The sequence below is a fragment of the Hypanus sabinus genome, chromosome 6 (assembly GCF_030144855.1).
Source record: "Hypanus sabinus isolate sHypSab1 chromosome 6, sHypSab1.hap1, whole genome shotgun sequence".
Classification (NCBI taxonomy): Eukaryota; Metazoa; Chordata; class Chondrichthyes; order Myliobatiformes; family Dasyatidae; genus Hypanus; species Hypanus sabinus.
Genome location: NC_082711.1, coordinates 147983552 through 148008210, shown reverse-complemented (window position 1 = coordinate 148008210; position 24659 = coordinate 147983552). Strand labels below are relative to the sequence as shown.

Below are 24659 nucleotides of genomic sequence, written 5' to 3'. Positions count from 1 at the left end.
CTTATAACAGAACTCAAGGAAATCAGATTTGCCCACTTTCTAACTATCACTTAAGTATAGACGGTGACTCAAAGTCAACTGGGTGATACTCTACCATTACCGAGAGATGGTGAAAGGTGGGAAGTGGGTCAGGTTTACTGACAATGACAGAGGATTCGTGCTGTGTCAGTAATATTTCAGTAATATCTGAATAATCTTATGTATATTTGTTTGATTAAGCATTCGTGTTCATTTAAATAATTAATTATGGGTTATATGTATAAATACATGAATTCCAAATGTCGTCACGCTGCCACGAGAGCTGTGCACCTCACTTAAACTAAACTCTGTGTCTTCCTTTGAATTAGTTTAATGTTTCGAAGTTAGCAAAACATAACAAAGAGGAGAACCTGTAATACTCTCATCTCACACTATTCCAACTGTAAAGGGGCAAAAAAATCACCAGCAATCCTCTCACCCCCACATTACCTCACCTCAAACCAAGGGCAAAGAACCATAAGTAATCCTATTACAGAGGCCTGAAATTGCCATAGGCAAATCCTACTATGGCTTAAGGTCATGTAAACCTTTTGTGTCACCTGTGCAGGGATGAAAAGTAATATTTTCTTCTCTGATGGTAATGAAAGGGAATGTCATTTCAAGTTCTTGGGCTTTGTGTGTTCCATATGATTCAGATGTATTTGTCAGGTGATATCATTACATACCTGACTAAAATCTGGACTCTTTCTGTGCTATTTATCCTAGTACATCATTACAAAATGTCCTCTCTACCCCATCAGTAATGCTTCCTCTCCTATTTAAGGGTTGTGAAACATGGTGCTAGCCTTACATCACATGAGGAAATTTGAGACTGGGAAGTGTACAGTCTGTAGTTGATGAGGTCACCTTGTACTAATGATACTACCGTGGCAGTGTAAGTGTTTGGGGTGAGTGTTAGGTCTTACCTCACCAATAATCTGTAGCATATTTTGGTTTTCACACCCATTCACAAAAATCTGCAGCGTTGGAACAAGCAGCCTTTCGACTAAGAAAACTTACCTGGATATAGAATTCGACTGATCATGCCTGGCAAGACCATCAGATACATGGGCAGCAACTTCATGTAACCGCACAGGACACAGCCGGCCTTCACCTGTGTCAGGTTCTTTGCTGCTAAGCAACGTTGGATGATGACCTGGAAGAGACAGATATAATAAAAATAATTGCTCGAAAGATGTGAAGAAAACTCTTTAAATGTACTTCTGATTACCCTCATCTGTAATGTTTTATTTCTCTAGTTTATATCTCACTAGCCCAGCAGTTATTATATCCCACTTTCTCATACATTAATACAATACCATCTCATCCTGACCTATCACTAAAGGCACAGATATTTTTATGATCCGATTTGATTTGGAGCCTCTATCTCATGTCAATTCATTGATTATATCCTCAGTCAAATCCTCTGATTCCCTTTCCCACTCTCATTTGATCATCTCTCATTATTGGGACAGCATGGCAGTGTAGTGGTTATCACAATGCTTTACAGTCACAGCCACCCAGCTTTGCTTCCTTCTGTCGTCTGTAAGGAGGTTGTACGTGCTCCCCGTGACCATGTGTGCTCCGGTTTCCACCCACAGTCCAAAGACGTACCGGTTGGGAGGTTAATTGGTCATTGTAAACTGTCCCATGATTAGGCTAGTGTTAAATTGGGAATTGCTGGGCAGAGAGGCTTAAGGGCCAGAAGGGCCAACTCTGCCACAGTATCGCAATAAGTAAGTATTGCTTCGATATGTATTATTATAGAGACAAAGCAATTATTACCTGAATGTTAATAATACATTGCACTAGTAAATAATAGAAAGGCACACTCCATTATTCTAGGGAAGAACTATGTATTTAACACACTGATGTTATATTAAGCTTTGAAACAAATGGCAATCATTCCCCCCATCTGGAATCTTATTGAGCATTTTGTTTTTAAGAAACAAATTTGTTGAGACCTGGTCAATCTGCAGCCTACCTGATCACTGCACCAGAACCAGACTCCAATGATGGTTATGCCAAAGATTAATCCTGGCCAGGGTAAGTCACCACTGACTGCATCCCGGAGTAGGTTGAACGAGTCCGCGCGGGGAAGGTAGCAATGGTCAGAGATGTTGTAGCGGGATGGATCTGTTGAATTGTGCCTGATGGGTATAGCGTCCTTGTATCTGGTAACCAATGCCTGATAACCCCCAACTTCATGGAAGGCTGTGGGAAACAGAAAAGATATCGGCACGTCAGAGGGAAAATTGCAAAGTACGTACAGGAAAGGAAGGCAGGCTGATCCAGTCTAATGAACTCATCGATAAAAATCCTACAGCTCAAATTGACTCTGAAGCTTCCTAATTTTATTCCACCCCCAATACTCTGGAAGCTTATTTCACATTGATCTCTGTCTGTGCCCTTGGTCTAATACCACTATTAAATTTACAAATAATATTTTATTGCCACTTTTTCTATTCTCTCAGTGGCCTTATGATTTGTCCTCTGTAAAATTACTTGTCAGGAGACACAGGAAACAGAAAAACTGCAGCAGCACATCAACGAACTGAAGGAACTCAGGGGGTCATGCAGTATCTATGGAGGGAAATGGATAATCAACATTTCGTGTTGAGATTCTTCAGCCAGACTGGAAAGAGGGGTGCGTTACTTCCAAAGGAGGAAGATCACTTGTCCGATGCCTGCTCAGAAAGGATGTGCTGACCTTGGAGAGGGTTTGAAGGAGGTTCACGAAGATGCCTCTGTGATTGAAAGGTGTATCATATGAGGAGCGCTTGTTGACCCTGGGCCGCTACTCACTGGAATGAGGTGGGGGTGGGTGGGAATCTCATTGAAACTTGTCCGATGTTGAAAGGCCTCAATAGAGTGCATGTGGAGAGGATGCTTCCTTTGGTAGGGCAGTGGAAGACAAAAGGACACAGCCTCAGAACAGAGGGACACCCACTTAAAACGGAAATAGGGAGGAATTTCTTCAGCTAGAGAATGGTGAATTTGTTGCCACACGTGACTGTGGAGGCTAAGTCATTAGGTATATTTAAATCAGTGGTTGATATATTCTTGGATAGCCAGGGCATGAAGGGATATGGGGAGAAAGCCGGAGATTGGGACTGAGAGGAAAATGGATCAGCCATGATGAAATGGCAGAGCTGACTCAATGAGCCAAAATGGCTTAATTCTGCTTGTATATCTTACAGTCTTAATAGGTTGATAAATCCGCAGTCTCGTTATTCTAAGGTTATAATTTCAGCCTTTGACTCTAGAATCACCTTAATATTTCTTTTCAGCCATGGCTGCAGCATTTAAAAATCTCGTCACTTGGCAACAAGAAATGAATTGAAAATTTAAAATGCAGTGTGACAATAGCATCCGAAAGTTTGATTAATTTTCTGTCACCTGATATTCTACTGTTTAGGCAATGTAGTTCAGCATTCTGCTAAATACCTCTCATTGAAATCAATGACATGGCTTATGAAGAGATGGAGTCCCAGCATCTCTTCATAAGCCATGTCCTGACTTCCCAGCCTGAAATTGTTCTTTCATTCCTACTTTCTGTACTCTTTTAACCAACATTCCCTCTAATTTTTTTTTTACAGCTGTGCAGACCAACCATTGCTCTAAGCAGGAAATTTTTTCTCAGCCTGAAAACTGTGTGGTACTCTAATAGAAGATTATATAAAAGGAAATTCCAGCTGCATGGCAACATAGGCTATGTGCATGGGGGCATTTCAGTTACTGTGCGGCTATGCACCCCTGCACAGCTTGGAAGTAACAGCGCCCTTAACCAATTCACTCACGTAGATTACTTCCAATGTGATGTTCTCCAATTTTGTTTAACAGCTTCTTGTGTGGCACTTTATCAAAGCCTTTCTGGAAGTACAAGTATACCATATCCACAGCTTCCTTCTTATACAATTGGCTAGTTACAACTTAGAAAAATTCTCTGACATGAGCTCTCTTTCATGAATACATATTGACTCTACAAAATGTGCAAAGGATTAGAAGTACACTTATTATCAAATTATGCGTGTTGTACACCCTTGAAATTTGTCTGCTTAGAAACCAAGAAACCCTAAAGAACTCAATTAAATGTGCAGAGAAAGAGGAAAACAAACACAAATCATGCAAACAATAAAAACAAGCAGCAGTATTCTGAACCAAATTGAGTCCATAGACCCAAATCGGCCTGTAGTCTCAGTTCATCATATAATGGAGCACCACAAAGCTCACAGACATAAAGCATATAACAGCCGGTGCAGTCTCCCAGCCACAGCGCCAAGTGGAGTAAAACATCACAGAGCAGAACCAGCTCAAGCCTCACCTATCACGTATACTCCTTCTAATGGAGAATGGAATATGCAGCCGATGCAGTGCTTGCTTCATAATTAGCATTGAGAGATGATGTGGTATAACTCTTCACCACCAAGGTGTTACAGGAATGCTTTCATCCTTGTATCGTCTGATTCCAAATCCTGTCATTGCCCTTTCAAACCTCTGAAGCCATTTTCCCAGTGGGAGAGAACTGAGGATGGCTTGGAATGCACATCCAATGCCACAAGGACAGACATGGCTCTCAGCAGTTTAACAAGATCTAATAGCAGCATGCTATTAGATAGCTACACACATACATATCATAGTTACATAGTGAGCATTAGTTTATTAGTTTGCAATCAGGGCTGCCCCAAAAAAAGATTCAAAGACAATTTGAAATCGTACATCAAATGGGCAGACCTCCAGCCTCGACAGCTTGAGGAGTCCGCAGCCCTGACCAGAAACGCTGCACCTGACTTGGAGGATGACCGAAATCAGCGCCTTGCAGCAGCACGAGACCGACGCCACAAAGCTGTGTATGCACCTGTTCCAGCAACCGCCATTCCGTGTCCAACCTGCAACCGCATGTGTGCTTCAGCCTCCAAAATCACATGCAGATCCACAGATGAATGCGCAATGTTTAGTCTTCTTCGGACCCCGCGAGACAACCACCACCATCATTAGTTTATTCAAACAGAATTTTGTTTGAAGCACACAGATTAATTTGATTAGGTGTTGGAATTCACTGTCTCCTTGACGCCTGCAGGATAACCCACTACCTCAGTTAGAAATTCAGCAGATAAAGAATTCATTGCACCAGATTAAGATTAGCCATATTATTTACAGTACTTACACACTATATGTTAATCATCATCAACATTACTTGAATTTGCCCATCGTTATCACAATACAAACGTGTGATTAATGAGATACTCACTGCTGCACCATATAGAATGAGGCAGCTGTTTACTCCGTCACCTCATTCAGTATTCTGTACCTGTTCAGAACTATTTACAATCAAAAAGAGTACACGCACATAACATGTTTATACAAGAGGGGGCGTACTACTGCAGCAGAACAAAAGCAGTTCTGTAGATATCAAGTTTAGTGTGACCAATGTGTGTCTCCTTTTCCTTCGCATTTTCTCATGTCCCCTCCTCGACCTCACAAAAACCAGATGTTCCCTGATGCCTACAAATCCAGATATTCTCATGAGGTCACCTCACTAGAAGGTATCAATGCAGCCAATGTGTGGTTTGTCTTTTTAATTATGTGTTGCCCCTTGCACTTGAAAATCTAGTCGTTCATGCACAGTGGCAAACAAGTTATTTTGGGCACCAGCATATTTTAATATTTTACCATCTAATAATTAAAATTTTGTAAAGCATTAAAGGGAAGCAAGGAAATGTTTAAGTCTTTTTTTATCTGAAAGGTAGAAGAAATAATGATCTTACAGTATCCCATCAGCACAAACGCTCCAGCGATGATCACTAATGTCTGTACTGTGTCTGTATACATCAAAGCAGCAAGTCCCCCTGCAAAACATCAAAAACAGATATTACACAAAAATGGCTTCTTGTTTCTAGGACTGATTTCTGTCTATCGCATTTAACTTTTTATAGGGCTGATGCATGAGGACCTGAAGGTCCTCCTCTTCCACCACAAACTAATGTTATTTAGATCCTGCTGCTAAGGAGATAATTAGTATCTCCACCACTCAAGTCCATTAGCATTTGCTTTGCCAACTGCCTGTTATAGTTTGTGAAATTCCCCATTGGCAGGCAGGTTTTTGAGGTTCAGGGGAGATAATTTTGCTAACCTAAAATCTACTGCACAGTGTGAGAACAGCAGAGATCTTCTTTTCTGTCTTAGGCCTCCAGATGAGAGATTTTCATCTAGAGACTTTCATCCATGAACCCCTTAATTAACATTATTGATCCATGGCATAAAAAGGGTTGGGAACCCCTGGTTTAGAGACTCTCAATTTAGTACATGAAAGAACCAGATAGGGAGAGGGTGAGCATTGTCCGTTTCACCATTCAGATAGTAGCGAAAGCTACTCTGGCTTAGATATTTCATGGTACTCATTTCATTTCATGAAATGAATAATGTCCAATAAGCATTTCAGAAGTTCTATCAGTTTACTTATTCAGTGCTATAATGTATCTGGTCAGAATACAAAATCTGATGCGCTGAGTTTATGTTGGTCTTTACTAGAACAGTGTAGGAGGGTGAAGAATGAACTATCAGAGTGTGAGTGGCATGCAGAATTAACATAACAGACAACAGGAAACTTGAAGTTACCCCAGCAGACTGAACAGAGGTATGCTATGAAGTGATCATCCTATCTATTTTTGGGTTGTCCAGTGTAGAAGAGACCATATCATAGGCAATTAATAAATTTCAAACAATTTTTCTGAAAGGTACACAAAATTAGTAATGTCCATTTCAAGATCACATTTGCTCAACAATAAAAGAATGTAACTGTCCAACTTGGCCTTCTGGAGTTTTCTTGACTGTTCTTGCCATATAAATGTTAAATATCAGAACGAAGAGCGGCATGATTAATTTATGTGTATAGACATTGCTGATTGCATTCCAGAATATTCCATTTGACCCTTTAAAGATCTATACAGAGTGCAAGAGTCAAAGCTCCAATGAATAATTACATTATTGTGGAATTTTAATTCTACAGTTAGCTGGCACAGTTTTTAGCATAAGCTAAAAATTAAAAACATCATGTCAATGACCCCATTTAACATGTTAGTTTATTAACTGGAACAGATTAGCATTCTGGAAAAACTGCTGCAGTTTATTGCCTTTTTCATGTGCACAAAGTATTCAAGGAGTTACCTTATCTGGTTCTTTCTACCACTTGTCATGATGTGCGCTGGCCATATTGGAACCCAAGTGCAGAGGAAAGACAGACTCTGATGTAGAAATGGCGACGAGAGTTTATTCATAATAACCCCAAAAAAACATTGGAGCCTCAGCCAAATGACACCGCGAGAAGCAATGTTCTCAAAACAAGCATCCTAGGATTAATGCTAATTGGGCATCCACTTAAACAATACAAGTAACACGGAGTCCCTGAGCCCATCCAAATAAACTTAACAAGCTTAAACGGAAAGCACCAAGAGACCGCAAGTCGCTAGAGAGAAACACCAGGAACTATTAAAGACTGTTGTTAAACAACAATTAACCAATTGAGGTGCTCTAAAAATCTTGGAGCCCAATTCTCTCCAGCGGCCCACAGAGATCCAAAGAACTCATTACACCACTAGTGGCATTATTATTACCACGAGAGTAATATACCATTCTTCCTTAATGCTGAGGAGAGGAGAAGAGATTTGGGAGCACATCTAGTACCATGTTTTTGAGCTTTAACTTCAGTGAAAGATAAAGGGTAGCTGGAACATGCTGCGCATTGTACAAAATCGATGATCTTTCTTCCAGCTTCTCAGAGAGATGCATGAGTGAATGAAGGATCTTGACAAGTGTTATAATATCCGGTGCTGGGAGAAGCACTCCACTCCTGATTTGTTACCTGCACATGCTCTCTGTGAACAACTCGCACAGTTGTGGGAATTTCTGAGACCAGCTTCAATGTTACCTTAATGATCTTGATGAACAGGTTCTGCCCCACTTCTGGGATCCCAGCTCCCATATGCCATTTTAAGTAATAAACTTACCAGGTTCCCCCTTCAGATACAATTCTATCCCCCAAACCTGTGACACTTCCCTTCTTGATAAGTTCATTACCTTTACCCAATATAACTAAACCTACTGATCTGATCTAATTCAAAATACTGTTCTGCCAATAGTTCTCCACCAACAACTCCATAAATCTGCTTCCTACATCTAGACTCTCTCACCCATCACTAATTAATAACTACAAGTTCCCTCCTCTTGATCAGCCTCCCTCCCAACCCAACTACAACTAACACCCCTCCCCCACCTCATGACAGTCCCCAAAAATACTTCGCACTCCTCTAATTACAATCTCCCTAAAGTACTTCACCTAATTGCTAATCTTAGCCATAGGGCCTAGGCAGCTACCTTGATGTCCCTACCAACTGTGTCCAACTATGACCTCAGCCGCAGCTTCAATTAAATTAATTTTCACCAGTCTCCTGGTCTTTCTCCTGAAATTGTCTGATCTCTCTCAGGAGTCCCCAGGAGAAGCCTTCAAAGTTCAAAGAAAATTTATTATCAAGATACGTATATGCCACATGAGATTCCCTTCCTTGCAGACATTCACAGTAGAACAAAGAAATAGAATAGAATCAATGCAGAAAGTCTGAAGAACAACCAATGTACAAACGAAGACAATTTGTGCAAATACGAATACTAAAAAATAAATAAATAATATTGATGATATGAGTTGTAGGTTCTTTGGAAGAGAATCCAAATGATGTGAAATCAGTTCAGTGTTGACGTGAGTGAAGTTATCCACACTGGTTCAGGATCCTGCTGTTTGGAAGGTAATAACTGTTCCTGAACCTGCTGGTATGTGACCTAAGGCTTCTGTACTTCTTTCCCAATAGTTCAGTGAGACAAGAGCATGGCCTGGATAGTGGGGGGACTTTGAAGATGGATGCTGCTTTCTTCTGGCTGTGCTCCATGTGGATGTCCTCAATGGTGGAGAGTTCTTCTGCCACTTTTTGTGGGTTTTTTCCATTCTTGGGAATTGGTGTTTCCTTATCAGGCCATAATACAACCAGACAGTACACTCTTCACTGTGCCCCTATAGAAGTTTGTCAAAGTTTTAGATGACATGCCAAATCTGCACAGATGTTTAAGAATGCAGGAGTGCTGCTGTACCTTCTTTGTTCTGATACCAGGACAGGTCGTCTGAAATGATAATGCCAAGGAATTTAAAGTTACTGACCCTCTCCACCTCCGATCAACTGATGAGGATTGGTTCATGGGCTTCTGGTTTCTTCCTGCTGTGGTTAATAATCAGCTCTTTGACTTTGCGGATGTTGAGCGAGAGATTGTTGTTGTTGCACTTTTGAACCAGATTTTCAATCTTTCTCCAATGCCCTGATTTAACACCACCTTTGATTTGGCCAACAACAGTGGTGTGGCCAGGTAACATAAATATGATATTGGTGCTGTAAATATAAAGAGGGTAGTGAAGGAGACTTTTCTCTGTACAATCTCCGTTCAATGATTCACAATACCTTGAACCTCATCCTGCATAACCAAACTTCCCAGCAGTGCATCATTTCGATTTCTAGATAAAGATTCTTATATTCTAGTGTCCCAGGATTATCAGTACCTTAAAACATAGAAGTTGACCTGAGTTAAGTGGAACACCTAAATTTAACCTCAAGGTAGCTTGGGAGCTTCGCTTGGTTAGAAAAACTCAAGTAGCCGTTTACAGGAGCCCAGTTTTTTAGTGAACTTTATATAGGCTTAAAAATAATAAAGAGCCTACTGGGATCTACTTTCCACGTGTGTTTGCTTCATTAGCTTGGGAGCATCTATGCAGGGTGAAATGAGCTGCATCACTATGGCACAGAACCTGCACTGCAGCGGACAAGAGGACTCTATGACAGGTGGTTAAAACTGCCCAACGCATCACTGGAACCGGTCAACCTGCCATTGAGGACACATATCCAGAAAGGTGTCGGAAGAAGGCCAGCAATATCATGAAGGATCCCACCATGGAGAAGAAGCCAAGGCCACCAGGCTCAAAAATAGATACGTCCCCCAAGTTATCAGGTTGATCAAAACCTTGACCTATTAACCCATTCCACCACCCGTCACCACCACTACATACACATCACTTAATATATATATATACAAAATCAGTCCATGTATGTAACAGTTACATGTACCTTGAAGTTTTATAGGATTGTTTATATTTATATTTATTGTGTTTTATATTGTTCTTTATGCTTATTGTGTTTTTTGTGCTGCATCAGATCCAGAGTAGCAATAATATCTTTCTCCTTTACACTCGTGCACTGCAGATGATAATAAGTACTCTTGAATATCTTGAAAAGGCTCCCAGAAGTGAAACATCAACTGTTTCGCTTTCCACAGATGCTGCATGACCTGCTGAGTATGTGCTGAATTTACAGTTGCCTGCAGCTTTTAAAAAAATGTTGTCAATTATCTTGATTCAGAATCAGAATCAGGTTTATTATCACTGGCATGTGATGTGAAATTTGTTAACTTAGCAACAGCAGTTCAATGCAATATATAATATAGAAAAGTGAGTAAATAAATAAATTACAGCATGTATATTGAATAGATTAAAAAACATACAAAAAACAGAAATACTGTATATTAAAAAAATTGAGGTAGCGTCCAAGGGTTCAATGTCCATTTAGGAATTGGATGGCAGAGGGGAAGAAGCTGTTCCTGAATCACTGAGTGTGTGCCTTCAGGCTTCTGTACCTCCTGTTACGAATGTGCCACAACTCTGAGGGGCCGAAGGGTACAAAGTAGCCCCTTCCTTTTTGAGAATCTCAAGATCGCTATTAATTCGGGTCTCGGACCCCGGAAATGAGAGAGAGATGTCCAGAATACACAAGGCTTGGAATGTGTCCTGGCCTTCGCAAGACAAAGCCACGGATAATGGCCATTGTCTCTTGGAGACGGAATTGTGTATTGAGTACTGTACTATTCATTGAAGCCCCTCAGGGGGATGACCAGAGTGGGTTGGTTGAGGGATTGCATCATCCCAACCTGATTGACATCTGAGACCCCGTGAGTAAGTATAAAAGAGGGTCTGGGGAACAACCCCTTTAGACACACCAGGAGAAACGCTAGAAATCCTGTGGCAGCATTTAATAGCGACAGCCGGTGGGGGGCTCATGTGCGTCCTTTCCCGTTGCCTGGGATTGGGGCCTTACCACAGAAGAACGGCTTAGCTAAAGGACCGGCTACACCAACGGAACTCTCGAAGGATCGACATCATAAAAAGGAGAAGCTGGCAAGTTTCTAAAATCTCTGTCTTGACTCCAACCAAAGGCTGCAGTCTGAATGAACTGAGTGACTTTTATATTTCCATCGGACAATACATTATCCCCTAGACAACGATACTTATTTCTTATTGATTATTATTATACCCGCATTTTTAGATTTAGTATTGACGATGTATAGTATCTGTATGTTTGCATTGATATTATTTTTGTGTATTTTTACCAATAAATACTGTTAAAAATAGTACCATCAGACTTCAACGGACCTCTCTATCTTTGCTGGTAAGTGACCCAGTTATGGGGTTCGTAACACTCCTACCTGATGGTCACAGTGAGAAAAGGGCATGCTCTGGGTGCTGGAGGTCCTTAATAATGGACACGGCCTTTCTGAGACACCGCTCCCTAAATATGTCCTGTGTACTTTGTAGGCTAGTATTCAAGATGGAGCTGACTGGATTTACAACCTTCTGCAGCTTCTTTCAGTCCTGTGCAGTAGCCACTCCATATCAGACAGTGATGCAGCCTGTCAGAATGCTCTCCACGGTACATCTATAGAAGTTTTTGAGTGTATTTATTGACATACCAATTCTCTTCAAATTCCTAATGAAGTATAGCCACTGTCTTGCCTTCTTTATAACCACATCGATATGTTAGGACCAGGTTAGATGTCAGAGATCTTGACACCCAGGAGCTTGTAGCTGTTCACTTGCTCCACTTCTGATCCCTATGAGGATTGGTATGTATTCCTTCATTTTACCCTTCCTGGTCCACAATCAGCTCTTTCGTCTTACTGACGTTGAGTGCCAGGTTGTTGCTGTGGCACCACTCCACTAGGTGGCACATCTCACTCCTGTATGCCCTCTCATCACCACCTGAGATTCTACCAACAATGGTTCTGGTAGAATGGTCATCAATGACTTTCTAAACTGATTATATGTATAACCCCCAGCTGTATGAATTATATGCAAATTTCAATTATGCTGTGGAATCCAATTAAAAAGTCATTTTAAATTTTCAGTTGGTGAAGATGTTTAAAATAACTTGTTTAATTGATTTTAATTGATTCAGGAGTGGGAGAAAAGTCAAAGGCTGCGATGCTTACTGATGGGCTTTTCCACATCCTCAGCAGAGGGCCTCAGGGTCAGAGTTGTCTTGTGTGTTAGATGTCTGGACAGTGACACATTCATAACAAGGTAACTGGGGTTTGGGGGAATGCAGGGTTGTACCGAGCTGAAGTCAGCTGTATCTCAACTCAGCATCCACAAAATTAGAATGTTCTGAGATAAAAAAAAATCAGGAACTCATTTTTTTCTTCTCCTCTCAACCTAGATTCTCTGATGTCAGTTTTAACAAACTTAACGCCATTCCTGCTGAACGCAGACCAGTGGTGGAATAGAAGGTCCCACATTATGTAGTACAGTACTACAGTGGGGAAGAGCATTTGACCTAGCACAGAGCAAATAAGGAAGTTGAGTCCATCCTAACTATGTGGCTCATTGCCAAAGTGGGTGAGATCAACTGACTCTACATAAAGTAGAGGTGAGAGCTTGCTTGTTTTGGCTGTCTACAGCTAAAGCATCCCATTTTTTTTGAGCACCATCTGCCTGAATGCTACACAGAAAGTCAATATTTGCCCACCTGATCTTCGTTGCCTACCTGTGACAGTGTAGATACAAGTAATAATCAACAGTGCAATAACTGCAACGTAGATGTTCCACCCCAGAGCCTGCTGGATGAAAACTGCTCCAGAGAACATGTCCACCTATAAGGTAAACAGACAAGTCACCGTCGGTAAACAAACATGAAATAGCAGGATTGTTTCCACCGGGATCCTTAAAGTGGAAGGTAGAACTTGAGGAGCCCTTTCATAAACAGAGTCTGACTATTGGGCATCATTGAAAAGAAAATTTCTCCATTAGAATCACTTATAAGCAGGCCTTTTATTGGGGAAGCTAGGTGAATGCCATAATGGCATAAGGAGATACTTACCGAAATTTTTGTAAATATATAAAGGAAGAGAGAGATAAGAGATATGTATAGTCTAATCCGGTTTCCTCCAAACCTCTTCATTAGGTACTGGGGCATGGTGATGACCTGAGGAAAGGGACACATGGAATTCTCAAATAATGTCCAACTATATACATCAAAAAAGAGTTAACAAATGTACATAAATGCTTTGTCAGTATTTGATTGCAGAGGACAGGCAGGAAAATAATAACCCAGAAACATTAAATGGAACATGTATTTTCGATTTAGGATGATATACAAAAGCCAACTTCAATTAAAATCACTGACAGAAGAGATTCTGTAGATACTGGAAATCCAGAGTCACATTTTACAAAATGCTGGAGGAACTCAGCATGTCAGGTATTGTCTATGGAAAGGAAAAAAGTGTCTACGTTTCAGGCTGAAATCCTTCATCAGGACTCTCATGAACGTTCCCGGCTGAAACATCAACTCTTTATTCCTTATATAGATGCTGTATGATCTGCTGAGTTCCTCTAGCATTTTGAGTGAACTAAAATAATTGGGAATAACATCACGAAAACTGTATAAATTGCAGTTAAATTGCTTTTGCTCACTAGAATCAAAGTTAGCATTAACCCCTCCCCCATGATATCCAACACTGAATGCAGCTTCAGGGTGCAGATTGTCCTTCCATCTTTGAGATCTTGCTTGAGAAAGAATGTCACCGAATTCTCCATGCATCAACTAATAGCCAAAACTAGTATGAAGCAAATGCTGAAGCAATTCAATTGAAATAGACTTTAATACTTACCCCGGCTGTCAGATAAACTGGAACGAAAAGCCAACCCAGAAGTAATACAATAAACAGGGCCTGTGGAATGAAAATCTCAATGTAAAAATAAGGTAGAAGACCCAAAAGAACTCGGCACTCGGCCCCCTGAGTGTCAATGACAGGAACACATGGGGAAGCTGTGTGCAAACAGCAGAGGGCGCACACGGCATCCCAAACAAATACATATCCAACCCAGAGTCTCCCAACCAACTCAGTATTTAGAGGCTCGGAGTGGAAGCAAATCATCACCAAACTCACGCGGCTGCCTATGAAAAAGGGATTAATCACTACTGGTCAGTAGTTAAATCAGTCCAATCCTTGGGGTTAATCTGGTCAACTGCTGTTAGTGTGAGGACCATAATATAAAGTGTGATCCCTAACAGTCAATTTCAATTTTGAGTCTATTACTGAGATGTAAGCAACTTAGGTTTAGGTTTAGGGAGCAGTTTTAAAAATAATGCAGATGATATTAAACCTGGTAAAGCAGTAATCAGGATACTTGTAGGATAATGGAGTATGACAGACAAGGAGAACAATGGAGTAGGTAAAACTTTTGTATAGAGCACTTTAAGAGGATCATTAGGACACTGAACAGGACAACAGAGCAGTAAACCTTGTGGCGCGCGTTGTCTGTGTTGTCCATGACGCCAGCCCAGCCTAATACCATCTGCCTACATCCTTCCATTCCATCTGTTCATGTGTCTGTATAAATATCTTAAAAATTGCTGTCGTATCCGCGTGCACCAGCTCCACTAGCAGAACTTCCCAGACTTCTCTCACTCTATGTTAAAGAAACGTAAATGTCCTTTAAATTTCTCCCATTTCACCATAAAGTTATGCCCTCTGGTATTTGACTTTTCTAGCCTGGGAAAAACACTCTGACTATCTCCCTTTTCTATCCCTCTCAGTATTTCAAACAGGTTATACTTCTGTCAGGCTGCTCTTTGGCCTTTGATGCTCCAGGGAAATCAATCCAAATTTGTCCAGTCTCTCTTTTGTAGTTAATATTCCATACGACTCATATGGAAAAATGGTATACTAAAAAGGGGATGATTTTGAAAAAACAATGATAACTTTGGTGTCCTTTCACATAACCAAAAGCAATTAAAATATGAGTTATTTAGATTTACAAATAATGGAATAAAATATGAAGGTGAACAGGTCATACCAGAACTGTACAAATCATTGGACAGGCATTAGCTGGAGCATTGGAAACAATGAAAAGTTACGAACTGCAGATTTGGAAATTTGAAATAAAAACAAAAATGCTGGAATTACTCCACAATTCAGGCAGCATCTGTGGAAGGAAAACAGAGTTAATGTTTAAAGCCAAAACCCTTTCTGGATGCAACATTGGATCGAGTACTAAGACAGTGTGTCTCACACCGTCCAGGATATATGAAGAGGGAAACTCAGAATTTCAGAGATTCATCAGTCAAGATTAATAAAATGATTACTGTTTTGAATTTAAGCTCAGCATCTTTCATTGTACTTACATTCCACTCAAAGCCACCAACTGCTAAACCATTTGCTGCTCCTGTGCCTGCTAAACCAACAAAATGTCCACTTCCGATATTACTGGCAAAAAGCGAGGCTCCAATCTGGAATTGGAATTGAGAAAGACAGATTTTTTTCCCACGTAAAAGCCGTTAAAATGTCTGTCCTATGCAAAAATGAACAATTGACTGTCAAAACAAAATATTTTCCTCTACCAAAGAAATTCAGAGTACTAGGCAAACAAAAGAAACCTTGATGCAATCACCTTACGCCTCAGAGAGGCTTAGTCACAAAAGGAATACTTATCAGCAGTTACATAATTGAGCATTATTTTTTAGAACTACAATATGAAACATGCTGCAATCACATAACATGCCAAGAGAACTTCCACATCACTGAGGAACTCTGGCTTGTCCAAATCATCCTAAAAGCTACCTGTTGCTGCTGACAAACATGAAGCTTTAAGTTAACTTCTTGCTGCTTATGGGCTTTTATCCAATTCTAACCATTTGTAGTTTTACATATTCAGGCTGTGATATACTTGTCAATTGTGGCTTATTGTCCAACAATAACAAATATGTGAATTTACATAAAAGTTCAAATGATAGATTTATGACAATTTAGCAGTTTTAATTTAAGAAGCTGTTATATGTCTTATAGTCTCATTGAGAAGGCAGGTGTATGGGGTTGAGTGGGATCCAGGATAAGCCATGGTGGAATGCCAGAGCAGAGTTGATGGCTGAATGGCCTAATTCTGCTCCTATGTCTTATGGTCTTAGAGTAAATCAAGAAAATAGTTGTCACTTACAGTGTACCATTTCATGTTCCTCCCAGCCAAGAAGTACCCGCCCACTGTTCCACGGTTCGTCCTACACATGGACTAAACAAAAAATGAAGCAAGATATATTAGACAACAAATCAGATTAGAGTTGCTATATCTATAAGCAAATAACTATGCCTGTTTGGAAAGAAGGAGCAATCTGTAGCAGATCTGAAGTGTTAAGATGAATGTTTAAAACGCTTGTTGGAGACCCTGTCCTCCAGGTGAAAGGACAGGAGGAGATTTGGGGAGAGAAGAACAAGCAATCTGTCAATTAGGTCCCATCCTGATCAATCCCACCACTCTCTACTTTATTCAAGCTGATGCACAGGAACTGATATACAGGTGACCTATAATAGCTCCAGCTTTAAATAGACAGGTGACTTTAGAGCTTGAGTTATTAGTAGATACTGTATAATGAATTGTGCACCTGAAATAGTCTGTCCCAATGCTGCTAGTGTGGAGAATTGTATGTTCAAATTGCTATGAGGGGCTTTAATACAATGCACAGTCTGGCAAATGAGTGGCCACATATAGCCCAGATCCTGATGGCAAAGATGTTGTGTATTTAATATTTCAATAATATTTGAGTAACCTTGTATATATATTGTTTGATTGAGCATTCTTAGGCATTTAAATAATACATTGAGGTTATATGTATAAATATGAGAATTGCATACGTCATCATACTATCACGTGATATGTATGCACCTTATATAAAGTAAAACTCTGTTAGACTCGCATTTTCAGACTCCTGTATCTTCCTTCAAATTAATTTAATAATTTGAAGTTACAAAACGTAACAAAGAGTCTCTGTGATACCTCCATTCCTCTCAAGCTTGTACAGAATGAATGGATTTGCTAAAGGAGAATGCTTGGTGTGGGCTTATTATTCAAATGGTGATGCATCAGGACAGTTCAGTAAGGACAGGGATGTGAAGAGCGGCATAGGAGATAGGGCTGACAAACATTAGAAGTGCACCAGTGTGATTTCCCCCACCTTCTCCCCGCAACCTCCCCACTATCAAGACCCCAATGCCAGAAAAAAAGGCAAAAAACAGTCTTAATAGATAAGCAGAAGTGTTTCTTTCCATTTGTAGTGCGGAATTGGTGAGGGTAAATAAGATCTGCATATAGCTAAGCAACAGGTATGAGTGGAAGACCAAATATGTTCCACAGCAAGATCAAGATCAAAGATGATGCCAGCTTGATGTTCCACACAGGTTTCCTCTCAGCTGATTCAGGTTGGAATTTTATATAAACAACCCATAAAAGCTGTCAATGATAAACACTTTCTGCATTGCGAGAAAGATTGCAGTCAATGTCAAAAAGCCTGGGAGATTTAAATGTCAAATGCACCAGGTTCTACCTGAAGCTTGGATCCCATCTGTTTCCATTACAGAAATCGTAGCTAACTCCATGTAGACATTTGCCGCATCTTCCATTGCACCTCAGGCTCCATCCGATGGGAACTGCAGTGGAAGCTTTGACTGGTAGTATTGAGGATGCTGAATGGGGCAAAATGCATTACTGTGATCTTGTTAGGGTTGCTGAAGCACCAGCCAGAAGGTGTGACAGAGACTCGGTAAAGTACAAATGTACTTCTTCTTTTAGTCACCGCTGCTTCTGCAATGTCTTTGTCATCCATCCTAGTACATACATCCATTTGGCTGACTGCAAACTGTCCTAAGTTCAGAAATATTGAAGACCTCCCTCCAGAGTTACTTGCAGTCTCCTCCATTGCAGGCTTCTATCAGCCAAGATGAGTAGGACTGCACGTGACACCAAGCAGGAAAAAGCACAAGGAAAAATGGGTTAAGAAAATACAGATGGTGAAGCAGCTGACATTTGTATGGAATTTAGTAGGCCTTAATTTATCAGTTTTAAAATATTGCTTTTATTTTTCCATTGGACTAATCACCTTTGTAGATGGGTAGATGGAGCTCGTCAGCCTGGGAAGGCAGTCCATCTAAGAGAGGGAAAACTCTGATTTCAAACCTCCGCTGCCTTGCGGCCATACCCACTCAAGGGAAAGGCTTTGGGAGTAAACCCTGAGGACAAATCCAGAGCTGGAGTCCCTAAGGCAAACTCGTTCTGGCAACTCCTGCGACGTCACTGGTGCCAAGCTGTATCGGCTTTTGCCCTTCCCTTGGACAACATCAGTGGGAGAGTTGCTGCTTGGGCAACTGTCGGTCTTCATACAACCTTGCCCAGGCCTGCACCCTGGAGAGACTGAAGCAAGACTTTCCAGGCACAGATCCATGGTCTTACTAGACTAACGGATGCCATCCTATCATCTTTGTAAACAGTATTGGTTTTATTTTACAGGTAATTGGTTAATGATAAGAATTCAAAGCACTCAATGAACAATCTGACCAATTCGAGTGTTTGGCTTTCCTCTTCCCTTCAACTCTCTGCTTTCGCCTCCTCATGTACAGTACTTGATTCTTCTTTTGAGGTTGGTGCTGAAGGACTGTCTTTGGTGGTTGGAATTAAGAACTGTTCCTGGAAGATGGGTCAGTTCTGGCATGTTGTCAAGGTAATCTGGCATGTTGAAGACTGTTATATTTCTTAGGTGAGACTTAGGTTAGTGCAGACAGGTGATGTATGATGTATCATACTGTATCATATGTATCATACTGACGTATGATGTCAGACAGGTCAGAGCCAGTGCTGTAGAGTACTGGCTCCATGAGGGTAGATGCCACAGCTCTCTTAAAATATATGAAAGCATAACTTCCAGTTAAATCTTGAAACAGTTAAGAATTATCTATCTGATAAAGGATCAGTTCTTGGCACTCAATTATCTACTATTTATATTAATCACCCAGAGAATGGAGCAGTAGACAAGGTATCCAAGATTGTTGGTGGCACTAAAATTGAAGGGAGGACATATTTATGGTGAGCATATTTGGCTCTGCAACAGAATACAGATAGATAGAGTGAGCAAACAAAAATTTGAAAGTGTGAAATCATGCCCTTTATATGTGGAATCAAAGTGCAAACTAATATCTAAAAGGAGGGAAATTGCAAATAGAGTGAACTATGTGTTTTTGTGCAAGAAATACAAAAAAAAAGTTTGGAGGCAGGAGCAACATTAGAAAGGTGAATGGCATAATGGCCTTTATTGCAAGGGGTTGGAATCTAGAAATAGAGAATCATTGTGACAGTAGGTAAAGCCAAACTGGAATTGATACGATATGCACCCGACCGTGGCAGCCTCAAAGATTTACGATCCGATTCTTCAGAGTATGGATAGCTGGCATGGTCCTTTTAACTAATTGGCAGCCATGTTGTGATGTCCAATTTTGGATAATTAAAGAGCACCTGAACACAGGTTCAGGTCTCAATCATCAGCTCAACTTTGGTTCACTGTGATTGCGTTTAGGATTTCTGTCTTATTTGGAATCTCGTCTAGTCTTGTCAGCTTCTTGTCTAGGCATCCAGCCAAGAATCCTGTTCTCATCTCAGTTTCGAAATCATGTCTTGATTCTAGTCTTGGATACTCCAGCACTTGGGTCCTTACCATGTTCGCCTAGGCCTCTCATTGCAGGAATACAGTGCACAAGTTTTGTCTCCTTATTTAAGAAAGAATGCATGGTGTTGGAGGAAGCTGCATGACTTATTGGAGCAAACTGTTGACTTAGAGCTACCACAAGTTATTACAATATTTGAGACTTGTGCCAAATCACAACTCATGCAGACCAGCTCTCCTTTGACTGAGACAGAGTTCTTCCAGTTCAAGCCATCTTTTGTATTAATTTGATATAGGTTTCTGAATACTTTAGAAATTTTCACATATTTGCCCATTTTACTTTGCTAACACAATCTCCCTGCAATGTAAAGGCTACCTGTGAAGGAAGAACCCTAAAACAAGAGGAGTATTCTTATTTAAAGACATCCATATCAGATCACATGAACATCTCTGCTGGACTTTTTCCACTACATTGGCCCGTTCCGGTCAATAAACTCAATGAACAAAACACTTGATGCAAAGATTCTCTTTAATCTTTCACTTACACTGACAATTGTGCTAAAGAAGGAGCAATTGAAATTCCTCAGTAATGTTTCCTTGTAATTTTTTTGTGGGGCCTTTGACTCTTCGAGTCAGTGAACTCTTTCAGGGTCGGATGGAAGGTCCTGAAATGCTGATTGATGATAGCTGTGCATTTAACCATGTCTCTCCTTATTCAGTAATAACGTTAATTATTAGCTCTTATGCTGCTGACAGATTTTAGGAATTTACTAGACCAAATTTTTCTTCCTTTTCAATTGAACTGTTGTGACCTTGAAGTAAAGGCTAATATTACAATAATAAATGCAAATCTTGTTCTCTTGTAATTATCTCAGGGGATTTTTTTTTACTTTTGTTCTCTGGAGCTTCAATGCAACTAATATATCCATCTCATTTTTGAATCTGAGCTGATACTCAAATGTCAATTTGTTAGAGATTTGTATTGGTAAGTTATAATGTGAAATCCCTCAATGAAGTACATTCACAGCCAGGTCTGTTGGAACACGTATTTTTAAAAAAAATTGTACTATGCTTAAGGGAGGTAATATTATCGGCAGGTCTCCTCAAATAGTATAATGATATAGAGAGCCATTGAGGATGCCTTTACATTATATTTGAATATTCAAGACAACACCTGCAGCCTGAAGTATGGGCAGAGATGACTCACTGCACTTTGAATTTAGTTTAGAAGAGATTTAGATTAATCAATTTTGTTTCTTCTCCCACAGATTTTACCTGACTTATTAAATGCATTCATCACTTTCAGCCTCTGACCAAGCTCATAAGTTAGTTGTCCTGGCTGGACTTAGTACGTGAATTGCCTAGACCCAGTTGGTTAATGAGTTGTCTAAGTCCAACCTCTGTATGCATTCATTTGATTATTATCGACATTATTTAGATCAAAGTGGTTGATAAGGTTTCAGGGATCAAAATGCAAGTTCCAAACGAAACTGCATTTAACTTTCATGGGGCATTAAAATGGAATAGTTTGACATAAGCTCCTTCGATCTATGGGGTCTTGACAAGCTTGGCATAGGAATTGCAGGTTCAGGATTTATGCTACTAGTTTCATTTGATGTTAAAACCATTCCAGAAAAAAATCATTCAGCCAGCACTAGGAGTGTTGGTTGAAGTTTTTCTAGATTCTTTCCTCTGTTTTCCTTGCCTTTTCTGAGCAGGATTGATCATTGCTACAAAGGATTCCATAGGAGGTGGATGTCCTTCAAGATGTCATTCAAATGGCCACTTACTAGCAAAAAAATGGCTGTGAAATGTTTGGTTGAGGGGAGGATCATTGTTGCCACTAATCCCATCCTCTCCTTATGCCCCAGTTCATAGAATTATGGAGCAAACAATGGTAAAATTGACCAAGAGCTGGATTAGCAAGATACCTGGCTGATTTTTTCCCAAAGTAAATCCAGAGATATTGAGGCCAACTACAGCAATGGAGTGAAGTCCGAGTATATCATGCAATTTGTGTTTCAGTAGTTTATGAGTAAGATGAAAGAGGTCAGAATTGCACCCTAATTACTAAGATACACCCTAAAACAGAGGGACCCAAGACTTCCATGCTAGATTTGGCCATACTAGATAGAGAGAATCCAAGACTTCCAGTTAACAGAGACCTGACACCTATTTAGCATGTGTGTAATCATCAACATAAAGTGGTGAGTTTGCCTCTAAAGGACAAACAGCTCCAACAATTCTCACAGAAGATCTGAATGCTGTATATTGCTCTATCTTTTAGAAAGTCTAAGTAGACCAGTAACAGGAGATCCACAATTCTAATATGGTCATATTGTAGTTCTACTTCTCCTCACTGTGTATAGCTCCATTGCCCTTTATATGTTACAGTTCCACTGCCTCTCATAGTACAGTTCTGTTATTAAGAGGGGAATGGGTGGGATGTGAAAGTACACTCCGTTATGATTGGCCTAAAAGTAATTTAATATAGAGCAGTAGAATTTTATCCAGTAAGGACAGAAGAATTATAACATGTCAAGGGAAGTGGAACCATACAAGGACTCTCATGACCAGACTGTGCAACAGTTTCTTCCTCCAAGCCATCAGACTGCTCAAAATCCACAGTCTAGAGTGACATCTACATCACTTATTATTATATTGAAATTTGTCCTCTGCTGTGCTTATTGTCTTGTTTGTTAATTATTAATTAATTAATTATATACTGCTCTGCACTATTTTGTGCATTTTGTGTAGATCTGTAGTTTTGTGTTGTTTCATGTAGCACCATGGTCCTGGAGGAACGTTGTTTCGTTTTTACTGTGTACTGTACCAGCAGTTTATGGTCGAAGTGACAATAAAAAGCGATTTGACTTCACTCGACTTGACAATATAACAGTAGTGAATTGTGGATCTCCAGCAGTCTGGTTTCAATACTGATCTGGTGTGCTGTCTGTGTGGAGTTTGCACATTCATCATGGTGCTCTGAACTTCTCCCACATTACAACCATCTGCTGGTGGGTTATTTGGTTCATATAAGATGGGGGATAACAGATCCTTAGCCCAATGACACCATATTCAAGGGATCTCCAGGGAATGGTAGGATCTCTGGTGGTGGTCTTGTTGTACTTCGCCCCAGGGCAGGTCATCCAATTTTGGTCCCCACCTGCCACCTGACTCTCACCTGTAGCTCCAAGTAACTGTTTGCCACTCCGATAGGCAGGCTAAACCAGATGAGATAGGGATATGCCTACTCCAGCACACCAAGCCAGTTCTGGCAGATTGGACAGATGAGATCAACTACAACATCCACCGGTCAAGAAAGTGGTGCTGCCATGTTTCGCGAAGAGTTGGGGGCATGACAAGGCACAGAAGATGCCATGCCTCTCCACTGCAGTCTCCAGTCATGACGATTTTTTTTAACCATTGGACCAAGATTTTTGAGGCTGCCCTAGTGAAATGGCTTTTTCACTAGAAAACTCCTCCTGCACAGGATACATCATTGTTGGAAACAGTGGACAACCAATACCATATTCAACACTACTTTGCAGGACTTTGCCCTAGCTTGGGGCAGCAGAACTAGTATGTCCTAAGTTGCACTGCCATTCCATCATCTCTGATTTATTACTCCTCTCAATCCCATTCTCCTGCTTTCTCCTCATACCCTTCAATGTCCTGACTAATCCTTTCAAACTCTGTTCTAAATATACTCAATGACTTGGGCTGTGCAGCCATCTGTGGCAAGAAATTCCACAGATTCCCTACCCTCTTGCTAAAGAAACTCCCCCTCATCTCTGTTCTAAATGTGTCCCTGTGTCTCTGTCCCTCTATTCTGAGGCTGTATCCTCTGGTCCTAGACTCCCCTAATAAAGGAAGCATCCTCTGCACATGAACTCTATCTGGGCCTTTCCATATTCAATAGGTTTCAATGAGATTCCCCCCTAATTTTCTAAATTCCATCGAGAACAAGCCCAGAGCCATCAAATGCTCCTTATATGCACCTTCATTCCTTGAATCATTCTCAAGAACTTCCTCTGGACCCTCTCCAATGCCAGCACATCGTTTCTGAGATAATGGGCCTAAAACTGCTCACAATACTCTGTGTGGTCTGATCAAAGCCTCAGCATTACATCCTTGCTCTTATATTTTAGTATTCTTGAAATGAATTCTAACAATGGATTTGCCTTCCTCACCACCAGCTCAACCTGCAAGTTAAGGCATAAAGTGATTCTTGAAAGATCATTAGTAATGCCTACACAATCTCTTCAGTCTTCTCTTTCAGAACCCTGGAGCATAGACCATCTGGTCCAGGTGTGACTTCATTCCAAACACTTTCTCTTTAGTAATACGATTATCCTCACTTATGCCCCCTGACCTATCTCTGGCACACTGCTAGAGTCTTCCACAGTGAAGACTGATGCAAAATACTTATTAAGTTTGTCTGTCATTTCTTTGTCCCCCACACTACCATTCCAGGATCATTTTCCAGCAGTCTGGTATCCACTCTTGCCTCTCTTTTACTCTTTATATACCTGAATAAACTTTTGGTATCTCCTTTGATATTATTGGCTAGCTTACCTTCATATTTCATCTTTTCCTTTCTTATGGCTTTTTAGTTGCCTTTTGTTGGTTCTTAAAAGCTTCCCATTGCTCTAATTTCACACTAATTTTTGCTATGTTATATGCCTTCATATTTCCATTAATGCTGACTTTGATTTCCCTTGCCAGCCATGGTTGCCTCATCGTCCCTTTTGAACACTTTGTCATCTTTAGGTTTCATCTATTCTGCTTTTTCTG

At 40.5% G+C, this 24659-nt stretch overlaps 1 protein-coding gene across 2 annotated transcripts in view; it reads right to left on the bottom strand.

Moving 5' to 3' along the window:
- The window catches only part of slc5a2 (solute carrier family 5 member 2), a 55453-nt gene that overhangs the window by 20141 nt on the left and 10653 nt on the right, over nt 1-24659 (bottom strand). For both annotated transcript variants that reach the window (XM_059973166.1, XM_059973165.1), the window contains 8 exons: nt 16376-16447; nt 15567-15671; nt 14050-14109; nt 13260-13364; nt 12927-13032; nt 5787-5867; nt 2003-2232; nt 1039-1174 (listed from right to left, as the gene is read on the bottom strand). In XM_059973166.1, coding sequence (XP_059829149.1) covers nt 1039-1174; nt 2003-2232; nt 5787-5867; nt 12927-13032; nt 13260-13364; nt 14050-14109; nt 15567-15671; nt 16376-16447 — 895 coding nt within the window. The remainder of the gene's footprint in view (nt 1-1038; nt 1175-2002; nt 2233-5786; nt 5868-12926; nt 13033-13259; nt 13365-14049; nt 14110-15566; nt 15672-16375; nt 16448-24659) is intronic.